We start from the raw sequence: 24,770 nt of genomic DNA on the forward strand, positions 1-24,770 counted from the left end.
CTGTTCCACCTCTGCCTGGAATGTTTGGATCCTAACAACCTACAAATCTGCTTGTATGGGCCATCGCTGGTTGCCACCACTGCTATCCTGCTGCAGAGGCTCTTTATGCTGGTTTCGCCATCCACACCACAATGATCTGCAGTTTGCATGTTCCTCCGAAGTCCTGGAACCATCTCCATCATTGATTACACTTCTCAGTGGTGTGCCTCACTCATTTGAAGAAAGATAGTTCTTCTTTTGCACCATTGGGGGGGGGGTTGTTGGTTTGTGGTGACAATCACTGACTGACCAGATCCTTCATTTACCCTTTAATAAGAAGCTTACTGACGTGTTTTACATCTGCCCTGTGAGTTGGTGGGTTATTCAAGTTACTCTCCCCCAGAGGTCTCTGTAGTTGTTGGCGTTTGCAGTTCCCTTATGCGTTTCCCCTTTGGTTAACCTTGAGGGCGATTCCTGCTCTGCTTCTCTGCTACTGTGGATTCTGGGTCTTGAATCCTCCACTGGATCTCTGTCTGGTTCACCACTGGAGTAATGGTGTCCCCTGGGGTCAATTCCTTTATTCCGAGTGCCTACAGAATGAAGTTGAGACTTACTTTGTGTTTCTTGTCTACTATGAGGCACTGTTCTCATCACTAGAACTCCTACAAGTGACACTGCAAGATACTTATCTGGTCAATGGCATTTATGTTGGGTCCCAGTGGGAATTTCCTGCTGAGCCCTGTTTGAGACGTTTCATGATTTATTAGGGATTTTTAAATCTTTGTATTACACTCCTGCCCAGGGTATAGATTGTATCACTGTGTATTGCTACTGTTTGCCTTCTTAGTATGCCCTTCTGGTTCTTGGGACTGTCACTAAAGTTTATCCTTCTTAGCTGTGTGGGTATTGTGCTCCCCTGTTCACTACAGAGTCATATGTGCTCATGCATTATGTATAATAATGTAAAATGTAATAGGAAACCAGTGTTCATTTCTGTGATACCCTTGGATCCAGAACATTATTACTGTGTGTAATATTGTCTAGGGGGACTGCCCTTTCTATCTGGAAGTGTATATGTGCTGTGTCTGCCATCAGATATGGGACTTACATTTCAAGGTAGAGTGAGTTTGTCCTTCACTGTCCATTTGCTGTTTTTCACTTGCACTGTGCTCTGTTTAACAGGACTACTTATTTTTCTCAATATATATATTTTGTGTGCCCTTATAATTAAGTGTATATATTTTTAGTATACCAGTGTGGTATATACACTTGTGGTGTCTCTTTGGTTTATTTGTACCAGACTTCTCTGCTGCAACTACCATTTGAGAATCCGGTTTATGATTTCACTGTCCCACCATTAGTTTAGATTATTTTTTTTATTTTTTATTTATGTATTAATAGTATCATATAACCCATTAAAGCTTTTAGTACAAGCAGTAAAATAATAAAAAGCAAGATAAACAACCACATTTCATATTAATTCCAAACAATATTCATAATCCATTCAATATTCAGCCACATGATATCAAAAGAATACATTAAAATCACATTATCCCCTTCTTAAAATAATATCCAAATAGTCTCTAGGTCCATGCCATGTTGTAGTCGCGTTCAATCAGTAAAAGTGAACTTCTAACACTTTGGCATTCCAGTGATAAATGTTTGGTTGTTTCAATCACCAGCTCACCACATAATCTACATAAACGATTATTTCTAATGACTTCTAGCTAGCCCCCTCCTACCTCTAGAGAATCCAGATTCTCGAGCATGGGGTCTGGCGTGGATATACATGCTCATGAATATTCCCCGTCGTCAGGCTGGGAATCCTCGGTAAAAGATAAAACCGTTTCAGTTTCGTTTCTATACTGCCTTTCTCCTATAAACCAATCACTGACCTCTGGGTCATACTGCTCCTAGCCAATGACTGCCCGTAACCTAAGCCCCTTCTCTGGCAGCCATCTTCAGATTCTTGCCGCACGTTCAAGTGTTGGGAGTCCTCGTTTTTCACTTTTTGAGCTTTTCTGTGTTTTTTCACTTTGTGATCAGAAAACTCTATTTTCTGGTCAATCGAGCCTGTGTGCTCCATCGATTATCCGTCCGACTAACGGGGAATCTGTTTTTGGGCTCTTTTCAGTGCCCCTCAAGGGCTGATTTCTTCAAGTGTTCTTCTTGGTAGCTTCCAGAAGTACTTCAAGCCTGCACTGCGTGGATCATGTCAGGCGATAAGGCCATTGCTTCCTTCAAGCTTTGTTCTGACTATGATTTGGGGAATGTGTACATGGATGACAAACATTCACAGTGTCTATCGCCTGCACCCGATGCATAAGGAAGAAGATTGTGTGATTTGCAGTGGCTTCACAAAGCGCATTATGAAGGATCGACACCTGTGGTTGGAGTCGTGGCTGCAGGCCTAGGCCTCTGCCCCGGGTGTTTCCCAGGGGCTTGCCTCTCCCTGATCCGGCAAACCTGAGCGGGCTTCTAAGTCATTTGAGGGTGCCCCACCCGTGGAGGTCCAACACAAGGCCAAACACTGCAAGTCCACTTCTGGCGGGGTCGCCGCTGCTACGGGTCCCGCAACGGTCCGGTGTGATAGTCATCCCCATCGGCATTGATCTCCAGTCACCACTCTGGTTCTTCGTCCAAGAGGAAGTCCGCTACCCCGGGGAAGCTGAGAGAGAATCGGGAGAAGGCCAAACAGGAAAAGGCCAAGCAGGGTACGGTGTCCATCCTACCCCCGATGGAGAACACCAAAGTAGGCAAGGGGTCCAACCTGGCCCCAAAGGAGAAGGCCAAACAGGACAAAGTGCCCGGTTTGGCCGTGAAGAAGGCCCAGGTCCACCAGGCAAAATCGTCCCCCTCTATCGAAGTGGTGGTGGCATCACTCTCGAAGGCCGTAGGGGTGGTCCCGACCCAGGGTAACCCTTCGACGGCCAGGGTGTCTCTCTTCCTCCCAGGAGGGAGGCTCCGAGCAAGCCAGTTGAGAATACTACAGAGTAGAGAATGCCGAACATCCAGCCGAGACCGCCCCCTCAGGACCCGAAGAAAGGGGGTTAGAGGGTTGGTGAAGGCCTCCAAGGAACAGATATTTCTTCATCCGACGTGGATGAGATCCTTTCCGTCCACACCGTCCATGGAGACAATGACGACAACGGGGGTGATGACGACGGGGTTACCGTCGATGATGAAGGGCCCTGAGATGACGAGGGCCCTGGGCCCAGCACGCCTACCCCCAAGGTACAGCCGAAAGATCTTTCACTGGACATCCTTTCAACCCTCCACACGCTGGTGTTGGAGATACAGAGAAGGATGCCGACGGCCCCTCTGCCAGCTCCACCCGCGGCACCAGTTCCGGCCATCCCATTGATGCTGGGGGAACCGCCGGCTAAGAAGAGGAGGAGGAGGCATCTCACGCCTCCATGCCACCCATTGCCTCCCTCTACTCCAAGGGAGACTGAGTCGGACACGCCGACAATGGGCACGGGTGACAACGGCGGGATGTGGTACTTCCCGTCGCCTCTGCCCAGAGCCTCTCTGCCGGACGAAGTAGGATCCTTCCATCCAATGATCACCCGCACGTCGGAACTTTTCCAGCTGACGCAGGAGGAAAAGAAGGAAGGTTTCTATAGCAGCGCTGGGAGGCGAAGAGAAAGACCATCCTTTCGGTCCCACTTCTGGGTGATGTTTGGGATGAAGGGCTGGCTCTGATGAAGAACCCCTCGACAGCCCCAGCGAAGAGAGGCCGGCTGGAGAAAAAGTACAGGGTGCCAGACTCTGGACCCCAAGTGCTTGCGGTCTGAACCGTCGCCGGACTTGGTGGTCGCGACAGCCGCCAGGAAGAAATCGTCGAGTTTGGTGTCGTCTTCTTCTTCCACCCCTCCGGACAATGAGGGGAAGAAATTGGATTTTATGGGTAAAAGGTTATCTACTCGGCGGCGACAACTGTCAAGGCTGCCAAATGTCTTGCAATCATGTCCAGATACGACCGGGAGCTGTGGTTTAAGTTGGCACTGCTCATGGACTTCCTCCCCGATGAAAAGCAGGTAGAGGATTTGGAGATCCTTCAAGAGGGTGAGGTGGCTTCGGACCATGCCATCACGGTGGCCCTGGACATTGCGGACACCGGTTTCTTCTAGATGGGGAAACGGTGTCTGCCTTCGCCCTCGTGGCTAGCTCAAGGCCACCAAATTTAGGCAGAAGGTCCAGACAAGGCTTTTGGACATGCCCTTTGATGGGGACAACCTTTTCAGAAAGGCTGTGGATGAATCCCTCCAGGCCATCAAGATGGACACGGAGATGGCACGTGCCGTAGACACTCTACAACAACAAAGACCATCCTTTCGTTCCCCAGGAGGGGAGTCTAGCTGGTCTTCGAAGGGTTTCGGCCGTTGCTCCTCCTCTTACCGCCAGCCCTCCCGCTCCTCAACCCAAGAAGCCAACAGGGGTCGCTCCAAAGACTTCGGGGCGGACGCTGTCGTCATCAGGGCCCGCAAGGCGGCCCGTCGACCTCCAAGCAAGATTGAACCGGCCAGGACATCAGGCCCCCACCAGTGCACCCGGGTGGGAGGCGGGCTGGTGAACTTTGTCGGCGTGTGAGAGGTCATCCTCACCGACAGTTGGGTGCTGGATGCTCTCGCCCATAAACACACACTAGAGTTCCAACGAAAATGTTTTCAAATACACACCGGTGGCCCAGCAGGAAAACCACATCCCTCAGCTGCTGCTGGAGGTTCAGGCCTTGTTAAAGAAAGGGGCGATAGAGCTGGTTCCAAAGTGGATCCGGAGTTTATTCAAGGTACTTCCTCATACTAAAGAAGACTGGGGGATGGAGGCCCATTCTCGACCTAAGACGACTCAACAAGTACATAAAGTCCCAGAAGTTCAGGATGGTCACACTGCAACACGTGCTCAGCCAGCTGGAGGAGGGAGACTTTGTCGTCATTGGATCTAGAGGACGAGTACTTCCGTGTTCCCATCCACAAAGGACACCATATGTTTATGCGCTTCGTCGTTCAAGGGAAGCATTACCAGTTTAAGGCTTTCCCCTTCGGACTGAATTCGGCGCCCAGAGTCTTCACCAAGTGCCTGGCTCCGGTGGCGGCCCATCCACGACTGCAAGGGATCCACGTATACCCTTAGCTGGACAACTGGCTCATCCGGGCCAGATCAAGGGAAATCGCTGTCGATCACACAGCGAAGACCGTCCGTCTGCTGACGAAACTGGGGTTCTCTGTGAACCATGCCAAGTCCTGCTCGACTCCCTCGCAGGACGTGCAGTTTCTGGGATCCAGACTTGACACAGTGGCCTGCCTGGCGTCACAGTCGGAGGCGAGGATATCGGCCATCCTAGGTAAATTGCAACTGCTGTTGGCGCTGCGGGTCGCCACGGTGGGGATCATCAAGTCGCTACTCGGCATGATGCCATCATGCATATACCTGATTCGGCTCTGCAGGTTGTGGATGCGCCCTTTACACGAGTTCCTCGACACCCGTTGGGTCTTGGTGTCCGGAGGCTTCCAGGACGGGATCGCACTCAACGAGTGATTCCGTCGAGCAATAAGGTGATGGGGCGTGTGCGCCAACATTGCCGGAGGCACGGATTTTCAAATCGCCCGATACCAGGAGATAGTCACGACGGACGCCTCCCTGGAAGGATGGGGAGCTCACACCGGGTGTCTTCACGCCAGAGGCCTGTGGCTGCCGGTGGAGAAGACGTTACACATCAACATCCTGGAGCTGTGGGCCCTCAAGTAGTTTCTGCCGTCCATCAAGTGCAAGGTGGTGAGGGTCTTTCTGGGACAATACCACCACAATGTTTTACCTACGGAAGCAGGGGGGCACCCGGTCCCCAGCGCTCTCCAAGTAGGCTCAGGACATTATGGCACTGAGTCTTTGCCAAGGGGATGTTCCTCATCCCGTTTCACCTGGCGGGAGTAAAGAACACCGTCGCCGACTCCCTCAGCAGGGAGCTGCGCTCTTTCCACGAGTGGGAACTTCAGCAGGATCAAGTGGACAACCATTTCCTCAAATGGGGCAGTCCCTAGATCGATCTGTTTGTGACGGCGACAAACACCAAGTGCCGGAGTTTCACCAGCAGGTTCCCCCAACCGGGGAGCATGGGGGACGCATTCTCATTCCCGTGGGAGGGCCTGTTTCTGTATTTGTTCCCTCTGTTGCCATTACTTCCTCGAGACATCAATCATCTCAAGACGGTACCGGTGCAGGATGATCCTCGTCGCACCAGCGTGGCCGAGGCAGATCTGGTATCTGGACCTGCTCAGCATGTCAGTGTCCCCTCCAGTCAAGCTGCCAGTGGTCACGGCTCTTCTCGCCAGGGAAGGAGGTGCAATTCTGCACCACGACCCATGGTCTGGCGCCTGCAGCGTTAAACAAAGGTAGCAGGCGCCCCTCTCTCGGACGAACAAGGCATGATAACCTGTTCAGTGGTTGTTAACCACGTTGAGATTTTGCAGCCTTCTGCTTTTCGCTCACTGTACCTTTTACAGATGGGAAATATCCATTTGCATATCAGTCTTTGTCCCGCCCACATGGGCAGTCCAGCACCGAAATGCTATGGCAATTCCTCTCTGAACAAGAGTACCAACAGCAACCCCATACACGTGTTTCAGCCTTGTTGGGCATCATCAGTGAGGTGAAGCTACCTTTGTTGAACTCCTGCAGCATTAGAATTCGGTGGCTACGATCCTCCGGCAGACTGCAAAGAGATTCTCCCCAGGGCGTCATCTACCTTAAAATGCTACAGACACAAATGGAAGTGCTTTACTGTTTGGTGCCTTTCACAGAAGATCAACCCTCTGAGGGACATGGCCCCTCGAGTATTGCTGTATTTGCTGTCATTGGCTAAATGGGGCTCGCTCACGCCTCCATCAAGGTTCATCTGGCGGCTATCTCCTGCTACACCAGATCACTGGGATGGTCTTCACTGTGGTTGCACCGTCTAGTTAAGGAGTTCATCAAGGGCTGTTCCGCTCGTTCACGCTGGTGAAGGCCCCGGCCCAGGCGTGGGAACTCAGAGTGGGGCTGACTAAGCTCATGGGGGCTCCATTCAAACCTATGCGTTCAGCTCTGCTCAAGTTTTTCTCGTGGAAGGCAGCTTTCCTCATGGCCCTCACCTCTGCACGACGAGTAGGGGAGATCCAAGCCCTGTCATGCAAGCAGCCTTACTTGACTTTTCTCAAGACAAGGGTGGTGCTGCGGTTGCACCCCACCTTCATGCCCAAGGTTCCGATGCCTTTGTCGCAGGCTGAAAGGACGTTGCACTCACTGGATGTGGCTAGAGCGCAGACGTTTATTTTGTGGCCTGCACGAAGAGTTTCCGGCAAACTTCTCAGCTTTTTGTGAATTTTTGTGCTGTGAACAATGGGAAGGCCCTGTCCAAGGCTTCCATTTCCCGGTGGCTCTCCGGCTGTATCACTCACTGTCACCGGTTGGCAAACTGACCACTGCCTGGCCATCCGAGAGCCCATTCTAACAGAGCGATAGTTGCTACTATGGCGTTCCTGTCTGGTGTGCCCCTGCTGGACATTTGCAGGGCTGCTATGCAGAGTCGGCCAATCAGTGCTGAGAAACCTGTTCGCTTGAACGTGAACCTGGTGAGGAGGTAAGAGATTGCTTCTGTTGAGCCTTGCCACCTCCTGTGGTTGTGCATGTGTGTACTGCTATTTCTCCAGCATGGGGTCTGGCATGGATTCACATGCTCATGAATATTCCCCGTCGTCAGGCTGGGAATCCTCGGTAAAGAAAAAACCAGTATCAGTTTCGTTTCTGATCTGTCTTTCGTAGTAATAACCAATCACTGGTCTCTGCATCCTACTGACCACAGCCAATGACTGCCCTCTACCTAAGCACCGCCTCTGGCAGCCATCTTCAGATTTTTACCGCACGTTCATGTGTTGGGATCCTCGTGCTATTGCTCTCGAGCGTTAGTGCTATTTTTTCACGTTTTTTTCTCAAAACTTCGTTTTTTTTCGGTCAAAAGAGCCTCAAGCTCCACCGACTCTCCATCCGATCAACGGGGACCCGTGTCGGATTCGTCTGCGCCCCTCAAGGGTGAAGATTTCGTCGAGCTATGTTTTGGAGGACTCCAGAAGCTTCTCAGGCCCGGACATGGCCCAGGAGAAGGGAAGCTCGACGCCCGGAAAGCTGTTCAGGGTCTGCCCTGGATGCCAGCTGCAGAACGTCTTTAAGGAGGACGAACACTCCTTTTGTCTCTACTGCTTACATGAGGACAAGACGCACATGGAGAAGGACTGTGCATTTTGCGGCAATATGTCGGAGCGGACCATGAAGGACCGCCACCAACGCCTCGCCAACTGGCTGGAAGGGAAGAGCCCGTCAGGCGAGAAGAAAAGGAAGAAATCCGAGCGGTCTTCTAAGACCTTTGAGGACGCCCCGGCGACGGGGGTCCAACACAAGGCCAAGCACCGCGAGTCCGCTGGCACCGGGAGCGCCGAACGGTCAGGCTCTACGGGCGCCAGGCAGGGCGCACCCTCCCCGGCACCTTCAGCCACGAGCCAACGCTCTGGGTCGGGTAAGAGGAAGGGCGAGCACCCGGCGAAGCTCCTGGAGAGGCCCCGGTCGAGCTCGAAGGCCCCATCGGAGGGGGAGCGAGGCAGTGTCCCCCCTCCCCCTTCAAGGATAAGGCGGTGAGCGCACCTACGGTGGTGAAGGCCTTAATCCATCCGGCCAAGCCCTCTATCGATACTGTTGCGGCGGCCCTGGCTCAGCCTGTGGAGGCTACACCAGTGGTGGCGACCTCGGGGCTCAGTCTCCGTGCCAACCTGGAGGGAGTCCTCTTTTGTGCCCATCGATAGGACCCCCGTGAAATCCCCGGCGGGGAAGAAAAAGGGGGGGCAGGGCGTCGTCGTAGATTCGGCTTCAGAGGAAGAGCTGATCGAGGTCTTAAGCCACGGCCTTGGCGTGGATGAAGACCGGCCCGTCGGGATGGAGCCCGACGCAGGTGACGACGACAGCGTCGAGGGTGCCGACGGGGCCCCTGATCGCCCGTCGGATTCCCCTCTGCCAGCGCCGCAAGACAACTCAGCGGCCATTTTGTTGGCTATACAGTCCTTATGCTCAGAGATAAGGACGAGACTACCGTTGCTGACGGAGGAGCCTCTCCCGTCGGGGGATCCTGAACCGGGACCTTCGGGTGTTCCCCCTCCCAAGAAAAGAAGGATTCACCCTCCACCTCCTTTTCAGCCGTCACGACCCGTCCAGCCCTCCTCCCCGTCGACCCGAGGGGATGATACGGGGACTGACACGGCAGCAACGGGTACGGACGACGAGGTATACGACTAGGATCTCCCGTCGTCACCTCCCACCAGGGCCTCTCTGCCCGACGAGATTGGATCGTTCCACTCCATGATCGCCAGGGCATCCGAGCTTTTCCAACTCTGCCCTGAGGAGAAGAAAAAGGAAGGATTCCTTTATCAACGGCGCGAGGCCAAGAGGAACACGGTCCTCGCGGTGCCTCTACTGGACGACATTTGGGATGAGGGCCTCGCCCTCCTCAAGAACCCTTCCACGACGCCAGCTAGAAGAGACCGGTACGAAAAGAAGTACCGGGTCCCGGACGCGGCCCCCCTGTGCCTCCGGGCGCAGCCTACCCCGTCCCCGCGGCGGCCAGGAAGAAAGCGGGGGGGGGGGTGCGGCCTCCACTTCGACTTCCTCACCGGTCGGCGAGGGAAAGAAATTGGACGCTATGGGACGCAGGGTCATCTCGTCTGCAGCAACGACGATTAAAGCGGCCAACGCCTTGCCTATTGTGGCCCGCTACAACAGGGAGCTATGGTACAAACTGGCTCCCCTGCTGGACTTCCTACCGGACGACAAGAGGGCGGGATGCCCTGGAGATCCTACAGGAAGGTGAGGTGGCGTCGGACCACGCCATCACTATTGCGACTGACATCGGCGACACTGGGTTTCGCCAGTTGGGCAACGGCGTGTGCCTTAGGCGGCGTGGATGGCTCAAGGCTACGGACTTCCGTCAAGACGTACAGACCAGAGTTCGATGGGAACAACCTGTTTGGGAAAACAGTGGACGATTCCCTTCAGGCCATTAAAGCGGACACTGAGACGGCCCGGGCCCTTGGGGTTCTACAGCAACGACGGACGCCCTTTCGGAGCGGCGGAGGCAAGGGCGCCTCCAAAGGTTCCGGCGGCGGTTTCTCTACCTACCGTCAAGCGGCCCGCTCATCGTCTCAAGAGGCCTACAGAGGACGAGGCAAGTCTGGAGGACCCCGCCGTCGTCGCCAAGGAGGTCAAGGCGGCAAAGCCTCGTCGAAACAGGATTGAACCGGCCGTGGGGTCGGGCCCCAACGAAGCACCCCGGTGGGAGGCCGGCTGGCGAGCTTCGTCAGCGTGTGGGAGTCCATCTCCACCGACCGTTGGGTGCTGGACGCCTTGGCCCGGGGCCACGCGCTCGAGTTTCAAAGAAGGTGCCCGCGCGTCCCCCCCGTGGCCAGGAGAGAGCTTCACGTCCCTCAGCTTCTCCTGGAGGTAAAGGCGTTGCTCAGGAAGGGCGCCATTGAACTCGTCCCAAAGAGGCTTCGGGGCTCCGGAGTTTACTCGAGATACTTCCTCGTGAAGAAGAAGACGGGAGGATGGCGCCCCATCCTAGACCTGCGACGTCTGAACAAGTTCATCAAGGCACAGAAGTTCCGGATGGTCACCCTCCAGCATGTCCTGGGTCAGCTGGAGGAAGGAGACTTCCTGTCGTCGTTGGATTTGGAGGATGCCTACTTCCATATTCCCATCCTAAAGGGGCACCGAAAATTCCTCAGATTTGTGGTCCAAGGGCGTCACTACCAGTTCAAAGCCCTCCCCTTCGGACTACGGTCGGCATCCAGGGTATTTACCAAGTGCCTTGCACCGGTGGCGGCGCAGCTGCGCCGCGAGGGAATCCACGTCTACCCCTACCTGGACGACTGGCTCATCCGAGCCAAGACGAGGGAGCTCGCCGTGGAGCACACGGCAAGGACCGTCCAACTTCTCACGGACCTGGGATTCTCCGTGAACTACGCCAAGTCCCACCTGGTACCCGCGCAAAACGCACTGTTTCTGGGAGCGAAGCTCGACAGTGTCCCTTCTGGCCTCCCCGTCGGAGGAAAGGACCAGGGCCATCCTGGGCAAGGTACAGCGGATGTTGGCTTCCGACGCGGCCAAGGTGAGGTCCATCAAGTCCCTCCTCGGAATGATGTCTTCTTGCATCTACCTCATTCCCAGGCTCCGGATGCGCCCGCTGCAGGAGTTCCTGGACGCGCGCTGGATCCAAACGACGGGCGGCTTCGAGGAGAGGATCACACTCGACGAGAGTTTCCGCCGAGCGGTCCGGTGGTGGGGCACCCGCGCGCATCTGACGGCGGGCATGGACTTCCGGACCCCAGACCACCAGGAGACAGTGACCACGGATGCCTCCCTGGAAGGGTGGGGAGCGCACACCGAAAATCTGCACGCGAGAGGCCTCTGGCTCCCGACGGAGAAGTCCCTCCATATCAACGTCCTGGAGCTCCGTGCAGTGTTCTGGGCCCTCAGGTCCTTCCTTCCGTCCCTCAAGGGCAAGGTGGTGAGGATCTTCACCGACAACACCACCACCATGTTTTACATCAGGAAACAGGGCGGAACCAGGTCCCCAGCACTGTCCAAGGAAGCGCAGGACCTGTGGCATTGGGCCGTCGCCCAAAGGATGTTTCTGGTGCCGTTTCATCTGGCAGGGATAAAAAACACCATCGCCGACTCACTCAGCAGGGAGCTGCGCTCGTGCCACGAGTGGGAACTACGGCAGGATCTAGTGGATCGCCTCTTCCGACGGTGGGGCACACCCCAGATCGACCTGTTCGCGACGGCAACGAACTCCAAGTGCCGGAGATTCGCCCGCAGGTTTCCCCAGGCGAGGAGCATGGGCGATGCTTTCTCGTTCCCCTGGGAGGGCCTGTTCCTCTACGCGTTCCCTCCTTTGCCACTGCTAATCCGGCTCGTCAACCAGCTCAAGAGGTCACGGTGCAGGATGATCCTCGTCGCACCTGTGTGGCCGAGGCAGATATGGTTCCCAGACATTCTGGACTTGTCAACGTCCCCGCCAATCAAGCTGCCGGTGGACGCGGATCTACTCTCCAGGGAAGGAGGCGCCATCCTCCACCACGATCCGAAATCGCTGAACTTGCAGGCCTGGCTCCTGCAGCGCTAGAGTTTGGAGGATACGACATACCGGCCGACTGCAGAGAGGTTCTTGCAAAGGCCAGGGCGTCCTCGACTCTTAAATGCTACGGACACAAATGGAAGAGGTTCTCTGTCTGGTGCCACGCACAGAAGATTAACCCTCTACGATTACGGCTCCCCAGGTACTGCCGTACCTGCTGACGCTGGCCAAAGCTGGACTGGCACACGCGTCCATCAAGATTCATCTTGCTGCGATCTCCCGATACACCAGAACCACGGGGCGGACGTCCCTGTGGTCTCATCGTCTGGTGAAAGAGTTCATGAAGGGACTGTTCAGATCGTTCCCGCCGGTGAAGGCTCCGGCCCCGGCGTGGGAGCTCAACGTGGTGCTGACCAAGCTCATGGGACCTCCGTTCGAGCCTCTGCACTCGGCCCCGTTGAAGTTTCTGTCGTGGAAAACAGCGTTTCTTGTGGCCATCACCTCCGCACGACGGGTGGGAGAGATCCAGGCCCTTTCCTGCAAGGCCCCGTACTTGACTTTTCACGACACGAGGGTAGTGCTCAGGACGCACCCCTCCTTCATGCCCAAGGTACCGTCGGACTTCTATCTCAACGAACCCTTGGTGTTGCCTGTGTTCTTCCCGTCGCTTTCGTCGCCGGCTGAGAGGACTTTGCACTCGCTGGATGTGGCTAGAGCGCTGAAGTTCTACGTGGACCGCACAAAGTGTTTTCGGAAGACGTCACAACTCTTTGTGAACTTTGGACCTGTCAATCAGGGGAAGGCTCTCTCGAAGGCTTCCATTTCCAGATGGCTCTCCGGCTGTATCATGTACTGTCATCGGTTGGCAAACCGACTGCTGCCTGGCCGTCCGAGAGCCCATTCCACCAGAGCGATCGCAGCTACCACGGCGTTCCTTTCTGGTGTGCCCCTGCTGGACATATGCAGGGCTGCTACGTGGAGGTCGACGCACACCTTCACGAAATTCTACTGCGTCGATCGGGATTCCAGGGAGGAGTCCAGGGTCGGCCAAGCAGTGCTGCGCAACCTGTTCGCCTGAGGTGAGCCTGGTGAGGAGGTAAGATGCTTAATGTTGAGTTTGATGTAATGCTTAATGTTGAGCCTTTGCCACCTCCCGTGGTTGTGCATGTGTGTACTGCTATGTATTCTTTATTCATGAGCATGTGAATCCATGCCAGACCCCATGCTGGAGAACAACAGTTACAGGTAAGTAACTTGTTCCGTATTCTTTATTCATGAGCATGTGAATCCTTGCCAGACCCCATGCTGAAGAAGGAACAAGTTACTTACCTGTAACTGTTGTTCTCCAGCCTGGGTCTGGCATGGTTTCACATGCAAACCCTCCCGCCTGCCCTTCTGCTGCTCTTCTCTTGGTCCTGCTGCCACTTTACGTGCTACCAAATCTGAAGATGGCTGCCAGAGAAGGGGCTTAGCTAGAGGGCAGTCATTGGCTAGGGGCAGTATGACCCAGAGCTCAGTGATTGGTTTATTGTAGAAAGACAGTTTAGAAACAAAACTGAAACTGCTTTTCTTTTACTGAGGATTCCCACTCTGACAGGGAATATTCACGAGCATGTGAATCCATGCCAGACCCATGCTGGAAAACAGTTACAGGTAAGTAACTTGTTCCTTATTAAATTTGATGCTCAAATAATTTTTTTAATTTGAATGTGTCTGTACTTTTTCAAATAATTTGGATATCTGTTATGATTAAAATATTGGCAGATTAATTATTTCTTGGCTAAGTGATTTGGTCGAAAGATCAGTTCGTTTTTGTTCCCTGTCTAAACTCCAAACCATCTAAATTTTTTTTAATGATATCAAAGTAAAATTAAGATTTAGCTTGCAAACCTTTTTACAAATCTTTAACATAGTTCTAGAATATGCTGGTTCTTGTCCCAGGATAAGATTGATTCAAGCAAAGGAGGTAGTTTGAAGAAGCATTAGCCAATTTCCAACTTGGATTCAATCCATGCAGGACCATAGCACTTTTAATACTGTGTATTTTGTTCTAGCATAAATATTTTGTTACTGTGTTCCTCCCTCCTAAAATTGTCTGACTGCTCTTTTGCAGCTACCATTGGAGAATCTGGTCTTTGCTCACTGACCCACCATTAGTTTGATTACACAGCCCTCACTAGAGGGTTGTATAAAAAATCTCCTTAACATCCTGTTTTATTAATTTGAACTGGTTTGCTGTGTTAAATTGTAAACTGTAAAGTGTTTTGTACAGGGTGACCACAAAGTACACCAAAATGATAGTTGTGACCACTTGGGCTCTGTCTGAGCCCACAATGGCAGCCTCAATATTGGTCATAACTTGTTTAAACCTGTATAGTTCCCTGGAATATCATATCACTTTCTGTTGCTGTGAATGGTGGTCATCTGACCCTTTGCCCAGGCACTGTTTAATTATTGTCTGGCTTCTTGGTCCTGCCCATTTGTGTGCAGGTATTTAGGCTTAGTCCTGACCTTGCTTCCTGCTTTGTTCCTGCAAGTTGGCAGTTGCAGGTCTAATGACCTGCTGAAGGAGTTTTCCCAACCATTTCCTCCCCACTCCCCGCCCAACAAATCTGACCCCCCCCTCCAATAAGCTTCCAGTTGTTCTGGCTAAAAGTGATGGTTTCTTCATGAATGGGTGCACAAATCTGAGTTCGGTATTTCATGGATGGTTGCTTTCCGAGTGTGAACGGCTGCCACAATGGGTTAGTGAGATATTGTTGAGATTTAAGGGGGTTTCAGTTATATATGTTGAAGTTATTGTGTATTTACTTGTTTGTTGAACATTTTTTATAAATTGATTCCAAAAAAGAAAGATACAGGCCCTCTACTAATGTTCTATTGTATGACATTTACAAAGCACTAGGCTGCCACTGTTATGGCCTGGGAGCCTTGAGAAGGTTTGTGTTAGGGGGCTGGAGGGGTTTAGAAGTTGTTCTGTGGCAGGACTGGGAAAAGCCAACCTAGGTTTAGCAAAGTTATTCACACCCCCAGTCGAGCAAAGCTGCACTCATAAGTTGCATTGGCCAAACAGCAAGGCTGAAATAAGTATGAAGTGGGGTACTGTTGTGTAGTCAGTCAACTCTTGGCAGAAATAGTAAGTAAAAAGACTCACAGATGGAAGTTAACTAAATATTATGTATTACAATACTACACTAAGGCACACTGAAAATATTCTGAGGTAAGTAAAAATAGTTAAGTTACAAGTCACAATTGGATAACTCGCTATGGGTTACGGACTGCTTTCGATTAAAGGCAGTTAATCACACAATAATTGCATTTACGAAAGTAGCCAGAAAAGATGTTACATACACATCAGAGCATAGTCCTTATGATTGGAAGGCACTCTGCACCTTACACTAAACATTTAGAAGTCCGACCCTAGCCTGTACCAATTCTCTGGTTATCTTTTAGGTGTCTCAAAGGGTTCCTGAGAGAAGAGGTGAGTAGTACAGGAGGGCCACTCAGCTAGTGTAGGTAAAGTACTGGTCTTTGCTGGTTCATAACAGATGCTACAGGTAAAATAGGGACTTAAAAGTCTTAAGTCAGTTGCTAGTAAAAGGAGAAGCTGCGTCCACACACGAGGTCCAAAAAGGATGGGGCACAGTAGTACTGGCTCAGACCCCACTGCCGTTGGGCAGCCCCTTATAGTGCTGAAGTAAGCAGGAATTTGCACCCAATGCAAACTCAATGGGGTGGGCAGTGATTCAAGAAAAACGTGATCTCAGACCTCTGAGCCCATAGAAAGTTGAGAGATACCAGGTAAAAGTAAATCGCTGGTTAATACTAGTCTAACCATTGTTGTTTGGTTGCTGGTTGAAGGTTGATCACCAAGTTCCTGTGGATACCTCAGATGGTAGGGTCACCCATATTCAGTCTCACAAGGCAAAGACTCCCACAGATGACTTCACTGATGCATGTCTTGCATTGGTCGCGGGCAGTGCCTTGAGGCGCTCAACAACTCTGTGGCAGGGCTTAGTCTTCCAGCAAGCTTGCCTCCTAGTGGATGAAAGCAAAGTGGATTTCCAGCACCCCCAGGCGTGCATTTAGGATGCACACAATGACTTCCAGCCAGAAGTCATTTCAACGATGAACAGCTGGATACTGATTTGCAAAGAAAATTATATACACCAAGTGAAAACATGCAATGTACCTCGAGCAGGACAGGTAGGAATGCACCTTGCAGAGGTCTTCCCTGTCAATTAAGTTTGAGGGTCATGTTTCGGTGGTATTGGTTGAGACAATGCTGGTTTCTACAGCAGTACTCAGGCTGTCATAGTCTTCGGGTCTTCTCAGCTCCACTTGGTTACTACATTCAGCTTGTCTCTAATATCTATATTTTGGACTTGGGGCGACCCAGCCATCCACTAAGGACACCTGCAACATTCAATCTGGTAGGTGGCTGCCCAGTAGTAGACAACGGTTAGCTGTGATTTTACCAATCCAAATTTCAGAGTGGTACATTTCATCGCGACCATAATGCGGAAAAAGCCTGATTTTTATTTTTTTAGAATTTTGGGCGTCACCCCAAACCCCCTGTTTTTCTACCATTTATAATGCCACAACAACAGACTCATTTTAACCCCTTACCCCACTACCCTCATGTATATTTAATTAATATATTCTGTGATTTTCGGTATCATGTACTTCAGTGGAATGTACCTCTGTTTTGTTTCCGATAAAATGACTGGGTACCGTAGACAACTAACCTACCAGAGTCTGCCCAGCAACATCCAAGCCCCTTGAGGAATGTAGATTGGGACAGACAGCTCTCCCCACTTCCTTCCCTCTCCCACATTAACTAGAGTTTTTGTGGTCTTCCTGCAAGTAGCTTCCCAACGTACATGAATAAATTGGACCCTCCCCCACTAGCAAAATAGGACGGCCAACAAAGAACAGTCCGTCTTGAACGGTGCTTAAAACACGCAACACATGGTAATGCACCTGCAAATAGGCTAACACTATATCTACTGTCCCCAGCCTGTCCAGAGGCTGTCTGGAAAGTAACAAAAATTGTACTTAGGACAGAGTAAAGGTGAAACCGTGACCCCACAGCTTTCCATGTAAATTGGCTTGCGCAGTAAAGGTAAAAATGCACGTCTTAAAAAGAGCAACTACTCCTGCACTGGCAGATCTACGAGAAACCCAGTGCGTCCAAGCCGACTATGAAAAAAGGGCCCTAGGGTCCCCTTGCACATAAGGTGGGCGATGCTGCTGTATGCAAAGCATGGATGCTAGAACATAGGTGCCTCTTTGTCAAACCTTTATAAAGAGCATGCGTCCACATTTCAAAAGTGAATGCTTGAGGTGAGTGAGAAAAAAAAAAGGATCTCTCCTTCAAAGGAAAATAAAAACATCCCAGTGAGTCCAGAAGTAGTGCTGGGACGCTCAGTATAGCGAAGGTTAGATTTTTAAAAGGAAGATCTCCCTAACAGTCTAGGATTCCTGGGTACCATGGTCCGACAACATATTACTAAAGTATTACATTGGCTAAAATAGACTACTACTTTTCCTGAGATGATTAGACAAATTAATAATTAGCAATATCAATAATTACTGTGTTCTCCATCTGGCTAAAGGATGTGTTTTCCTTTCTTGCGGTTATTGTGTTTGAATGCATGAAGAGGTGCAAAAAGAACATGGCCAGCTAAGTGACCATGCCTGTAACTGATGCTTGAAAGGTCAATGTCATTGTGGTATGTGGTTTAATACCTCTGTTTCTTTAATTTCGTGTAAATGTGTATTGTCTCCAAAATGTCATTAGCATTTTGGTTGTTCCCAGTCTTCATCAAAGGCCTTTTGTGTCAGAAGAATCTAAAGGAAATCCTCATTTAACTAGGTAGGAATCCCTTGATTCTGCCATATCTACTAATGTGAAAAAATACTAAATTGATTTATGACTTGCGTGTTCAGGGGCAGTAGTGTAGGTGGGCAAGGTTCCAGGTGAATGTAAGAAGTAGCCAATTTTTTGTGGTCCCAGCGTGCCACCATCTTTTTCTATACACCAGTTTCCAAGTGGAGTTTTAGATTTTAAATGGGAGAGAGCTGTTACATGAATGATATACTATCCAGCTTTGCTGTATTTTTAATGTGGATGGTAGTTGCTAGGGTTATGTCTCATACTTTTCTTTTACAGAAGATAGAGGAGGTGCCTTCACCACTAAAGAGCATTAAACGTCCACGGGAAAAGGCTGGGTTGTCTGATACGGAGGAACCAGACCAGATCGGCGCAAAGAAATCTAAATCGCAAGAAGTGAGTCCAATAAGCAGCTGTGACTGGCCTGACTACCTCTGCCCTGAGTGAAACTGCACCAGGTTCCTCTGATTAAAACATTATCTGTGGGTTTCCCAAATTTGGCTGCTTGATTGAAGATAACATCTATAGGAGCAGTGATGTATACACTGATCATGGTAGGATTAGTGACTGCTGCAATTTACATAGGATCAAAAACCTTTCCTGGGCATGACTGCATTTGTTAATTACATTTCTGGCCCAAATGCAGTTGCTTCCAAAACGACAGTCTTCGGTACTGCTTATCAAGTTAACGGCTATGAAGGTCCAGCTTGTTATGGGCATGCCAGTTTCTGCTGTTAACTGGCAACCCCACCTTTGTGACAGTTGATGGAGCAAAGTGGCATGCAATTTTTGTAAGATTTCTCTCTGGCCCTTTATTCAGGTTGATAGGGGGTCAGCCCACAAGTAGGTGACAGGGTTTCTTTTTTAAGTCTGCCTTACTGTCATAGTGGCAAGCACAGGAGAGCAGCCAAGACCAAGCTATCAGGAGGGGAGCAGCTGGTGCAAAGTACAGTAAAACCTAATAGCATTCAATAAAGGAATCTCCTCGTGTATATAATCTACAAATGGGGGCAGAAATTCAAGTTTCAAGCTACTAGTCAAACTCTAAAAAGTCACTTGCCACCTAAATTATATACATAAACACAGCACATCATTTCTAATTCGCCAAAGAGTCAAATATCACTAGCCAATGGCGAGTGTACATTGTGTACCCTGACATACAATATCTTTACCAGTTGGCTGTGCAAAGGAAAGTAAATGCAATATTACAGGAGTGTGTCACTTTATATAATTGTTAGTTCAGTCTCTTAGTTCATCACTCTGCCAAGTTTGAGGCACTAGGGTCAGTGCCCACATGGGTCATCCTTGTGTAAGGAGGCTCTACGTACAGTCGATATACCCCAACCTTTGGCTTATTTTAAAGATAAGAAAGTTCTACATGGAAATTGTTAGGAAAGTTGTTTTATGTTGCTGCTTTTCAGCCATAGACATCTGTGGTGCTACCCCCCACTCCAAACAAATTTCTGTAGATTTGTACCTGTCTCAACCTTTCCAGACAAGTGAAGCCATTTTACTTCATTTGCCTTGCTAAGCATTTATTTTGGGAGCACTGATCAGTCCCTATGGCTATCATTTTTGAAGAACTCTTTTCCCCATTGTGGAATTATTTGTTCATTTTATACTGTACTCTTCACTTTACAGTGAGGTTTGGCAGGCATACTTTGTGTCCCTATAACTTTGTGGTTACTGACATGATGTCCAAGATGGGTTGTTGGTGGCAGATTGTTTTCTACCGTGTTTCTTTTAGTTGTCTTTTGCACTTTTGCATTTTACCACGTTTGGCAAGTACTGCATACTCTAAAAGGGCTGTGCCACAAGCTTTTCACCTATCCTACGACCATCTTGCATTTTTGTCTCCTGCCTGCCCCCTCGGGTTGGATTTGCCATGTGTGATAAACCCTTCCCAGGGTTTGCTCCAGCATTCCCAGACAAGTCAGTGGTGTGCGTTTTTGGCCCAATGTGTGGGGGCACGGACTGTCTGTTTCCAGACCACATTCATGCCAAAGTGTGTGTTGCTGGGAGGATGTCGTGGCCAGATGCGATCCTTGATTGGACAGTCCTATTCCAGATTCAGTGGTGCACATCCTTACCATTGTTGGGCTTCAGTCAAAATCCTGGTTAAAAGGAGGACTCTGCAGCCACTCAAGAGATAAGGAGTGCAGCCCGCTGGCGACCATTGCAGCTGACCAGCTTTGCATTCAGCCAGAAGATGGTAGTTTGAGCTAAGATCCTACGAAGCGGAGCATCGCAAAGAAGAACCAGATCTCATCATTCCAGTCACCCAGCATTGTCTTCAACGGTCCTCTAGAAGCCCAGCTCCTTTTCTGTTCTCCAGAAGACCTTAATTAGTCCTGAAACCCATGGACCAGTGGTTCCCGACCCCTGCTTTAGGATCCTGACTTTGGGATCCTGCAGCAGTGTCCTAGAGCCAGGCTTTGTGCTGACAGGTTTCCAATGGGCTATCTAGCTGCATCCATAGACGTCCAGAGTTTAGACATGGGACTCTGCATATTCTCTACTTGTGAAATAGGGGTCCTTTCCCTGCAGTTGCAGTTCTTCAGCAAGAGAGCTTGCAGGATCAGCTTCTTTGCTTCTGCCATAAGAGTAATCTTCCACCATTTCTTCTTGTGGCCAGCGCTGATCTATGTCTGCTTTATGTTCTGGGTGGTCCTCTGAGGTTGTTCACAACGTGGTAGTCCTTTCTTCATCATGCCAATGTCATGCTGCTGTCCAGTTCCAGGAACCAGCTCTACAGAGCATGGAACCGTCAACTTGCCAGGAATAAAATCCTAAAGCTGAAAGTGACCTCTGCACTCATGACCCCTAGAAACTCCTCATCAGAACCAAGACACAGCACGGGGGCTCAGCTTATTCCCTGAGCTGCCAAAGTGGTCCATGAGTGAATTGGAGTATAGGGGTTAGTCAACATACCTGTTCCTACCTCCCCCCACTAACGCCATAAGGTTTTGTTAGGAAATATTTTCTTCTTGCACCTTTCTCTTCTTAGATTTCTATGGGAATCCATGCGTTTTACGTTTTTGAACCCTGTCCTGGCTTTTGGAGGTCTGAAAGCCTTCTGCTTTACTTCCCTTACGACGTGTTTTACTCATTCTTATGGGATCACTGACTAGTTCCCATGACTGTCGGTACTGAGAGACTTTTCTTTATGAATTCTTGTTTCTCTAGCATGGGGTCTAGTATGGATTCACATACTCATTGATATTCCCCACTGTCAGCCTGGGAAACCTCTGTAAAAGAAAAAAAAACAGTTTGTTTCGTTTCTCGACTGTCTTTCTCCTTTAAACCAGTCACTGAGCTCTGGGTCATACTGCCCCCAGCCAATGATTGCTCTCTACCTAAGCCCCTCCTCAGGTAGCCATCTTCAGATTTTTACTGCACGTTCAAGTATTGGGAGTCCTTGCGTTTCGCTCTTCAAGCTTTCTGCGTTTTTCGTGCTTTTTTGCTAGGAAATTCCTATTTTTGTTTGATCGAGCCTGTGTGCTCTATCTTTGTTCATCCGACTAACGGGGATCCGTTTTTCGGCATCTTTCATCGCCACTCGAGCGGAATCATCGAGTGTTTATTCTTCGAAGTTTCCAGAAGGCCATCGGGCCTACACCGCACACCGGACCATGTCGGAGGAGGAGTACAGGGATTCCCTCTTCAAGCTCTGCACCAGCTGCCTTTTACAGAATCTTTTTGTGGAGGACAAGCATTCCCTGTGCCTTCATTGTCTGCACCAGATGCACAGGCTGGAAGATTGCGAGATCTGTCGTGGCTTTACCAATTGCACTATGAAGGATCGGCACAGCAGACTGCCGGAATGACTCAAAGTCAATGCCCCTGCCCCGTGTGGTTCATAGGGGCATGCCTCATCTGGATCCAGCCAGCCAGAGCGGGTTTCTAAGTCTTTGAGGGCGCCCCATCCGTGGGGGTCCAAGACCAGGCCAAGCTCTGTGAGTCCGGTGCCTTCAGGGGCGCTGCGCAGGCGGGTCCCGCGATGGCCAGGGCGCGTTCATCGTCTCCAGTGGCCTCAGTCTCCAGCCATCGCTCCAGCTCTTCGTCTAAGAGAAAGTCAGCTACCCTGGGAAAGCTGCGGCAGAAACCGGAGAAGGCTAGACAACATGACAATGTGTCTGACCTGCCCATCAAGGCCCAGGTGATGCAGAGTAAATCATCCTCATCTATCGAGCTGGTGGCGGCCACCCTTTTGAAGGCTAAAGGAGCTGACCTGCTCTAGGGTACCCCTACAGCGGTAGGAGTGGCTCTTCCTCCCAGGTGGGAGGGTTCAGCCAAACCAGTGGAAAAGACCCCGGAAAAGAGGATGCCATCCCTTAGCCAGAGACCGACTCAGCAGGACCCGAAAAATGGGGTGGGTATAGAAGAACTCCAGGGCACGGATAGTTCTTCTTCCGACGTGGAGGACGAGTGTTCTGTCGACACCATCTCCTAAGATGTTGGGGACGACAATGACAACGGGAACGTCGAGGAGGTACCCGCCTGATGCGGCGACGGCGTAGGCGGGGTCAATGACGTAGGAGCTGGGGGGCAGCGATCCTACTCCCCAGGCAAGTCCCAGAGATCTGTTGCATGATATTCTTCTTTTGACCCTCCATACACTGGTGTCGGAGTTTCATAATAGGATGCTGGTGCCACTGGCGATGACACCGGGTCCACCACCGCTGAAGAAAGGAAGGAAGAGGCACCCTCCGCTCCAGCCTCCGTTATCCCCCCAACCCCCTTAGGGATACGGGGACGGACACGGCTACGACAGACACTTATGGTGACGGTGGCATCTCTCCGCCTCCAATGTCTTCTCCACCGGACAAAGTGGGTTCCTTTTAGTTGATGGTCGCCTGCGCGTCTGAACTTTTCCAGCTCCCACACGAGGAGACAAAGGAGGGCTTTTTGTATAAATGCTGGGAGGCGAAAATGAAGACCATTCTGGCAGTGCCCCTCCTGGATGATGTCTGGGATGATGGGCTGACGCTGCTGAAAAACCCTGGCGAAAAGGGGCCGGCTTAAAAAGAAATACCGGGTTCCGGAGTCTGCACCCAAGTGTTTGTGGTCACAGCCATCACTGGACTCGGTGGTCTCGGCTGCTGCCCGGAAGAAGTCGTCCAACCAGTCGTCCTCGGCCTTCGTTCCCCCGTGCAGCGAGGGGAAGAAGTTGGATGCTGTGGGTAGAAAGGTAATCTACTCGGCAGTGACGACGGTTAAGGTGGCCAATGATTTGTCTATCCTGGCCAGGTACGACCGGGAACTATGGTACAAGATGGCTCAGATCCTGGATTTCCTCCCCGAGTACAAATGGGTCGAGGCGATGGAGATCCTTTAGCAAGGCGAGGTGGCGTCAGACCACGCCATTACCGTGGCCCTGGACATTGCAGACAGTGTTCCGTTGTCGTGGCTGGCTGAAGGCCACCAACTTTAGGCAAGTGGTACAGACGAGGGACCTAGACATGCCGTTCAACTGAGACAATCTCTTAGGAAAGGCTGTTGATGAATCACTTCAGACCATCAAGACCAACACAGAGACGGCCCATACTATGGGCACACTGCAACAGTACCGTCCGGTCTTTCGTTCCTCAGGAGGGAAGTCAGGCAGATCTTCAAAGGGTTTTAGTGGTGGATCCTCCTCTTATCACCAGCCCTCGGTGGAGTTTGATGGTTACGATCTGCCGGCGGACTGCAGCAAGGTCATTGCCAGGGAGTTGTCGACTCTTAAATGCTGTGGGCACAAATCGAAGCATTTCGCGACGTGGTGCCGGTCGCAGAAGATTAACCCTCTGATGATCACGTGCACCCAGTCCCCCAAGTCCTTCCAGACTTGTTGTCGTTGGCTAAGTCGGGGCTAGCACATGCCTCCATCAAAGTGCATCTGGCGGCTATCTCCCGCTACACCAGATCTCCGTGACGGTCTTCTCTTTGGTCACACAGTCTAGTCAAGGAGTTCATTAAAGGACTGCTCCGATCGTTCCCGCTGGTAAAGGCACCTGCCCCGGCGTGGGACCTCAACGTGGTGCAGACTAGGCTCATGGAGAGCCCCCTTCGAGCCTATGCATCTAGCTCCTCTCATGTTCCTTTCTTCGAAGACAGCTTTTCTCGTGGCCATCACCTCAGCCATGAAAGTGGGTGAGATTCAGGCCCTGTTCTGCAAGCAGCCCTGTTTGACTTTCCATGAGACGAGGGTGGTGCTGCGGATGCACCTCTCCTTCATGCCCAAGGTTCTGTCGGAATTTCATCTCAACAAACCCTTGGTGTTGCCTGTATTTTTTCCGAAGCCTTTGTCGCCGGCTGAAAGACTTTGCACTCGCTGGATATGGCTTGAGCACTGAAGTTTTATGTGGCCCACAGAGTTTCCGGACGACTTCTCTTTTTGTGAACTTTGGTCCTGTGAACCATGGGAAGGCCTTGTCCAAGGTTTTCATCTCCAGGTGGCTCTCCCGATGCATCACTCATTGTCACTGCTTGGCCGTCCGAGAGCCCATTCTACCAGAGCGATTGCTGCAATGATGGCTTTTCTGGCTGGTGTGCCCCTGCTGGACATCTGCAGGGCTGCTACGTGGTAGTCTATGCACACCTTCACAAAATTCTACTGCGTCAACAGGGATTCCAGAGTGGAGTACAAAGTCGGCGAAGCAGGGCTACGCAACCTGTTCACTTGAAGGTGAGCCTGGTGAGGAGTTTAAAAGTATTTGCTTCTGTTGAGACTTCCCACCAGCTGTTATTGTGCAT

The 24,770-nt window shown here is 51.0% G+C and overlaps 1 protein-coding gene across 14 annotated transcripts in view; it reads left to right on the top strand.

Annotated features, from left to right (window-relative positions):
* RERE (arginine-glutamic acid dipeptide repeats) overlaps positions 1–24,770 on the top strand; it is a 2,107,422-nt gene that overhangs the window by 1,543,534 nt on the left and 539,118 nt on the right. For 11 of the 14 annotated variants that reach the window (XM_069610039.1, XM_069610046.1, XM_069610044.1 and 8 more), the window contains one exon: positions 18,312–18,428. The exons of 2 other annotated variants lie outside the window; for them this stretch is intronic. In XM_069610039.1, coding sequence (XP_069466140.1) covers positions 18,312–18,428 — 117 coding nt within the window. The remainder of the gene's footprint in view (positions 1–18,311; positions 18,429–24,770) is intronic. One more of the 14 variants, XM_069610043.1, reaches the window with a different exon arrangement.

Source organism: Ambystoma mexicanum, chromosome 8, assembly GCF_040938575.1.
Source record: "Ambystoma mexicanum isolate Mex_15411 chromosome 8, UKY_AmexF1_1, whole genome shotgun sequence".
NCBI lineage: Eukaryota > Metazoa > Chordata > Amphibia > Caudata > Ambystomatidae > Ambystoma > Ambystoma mexicanum.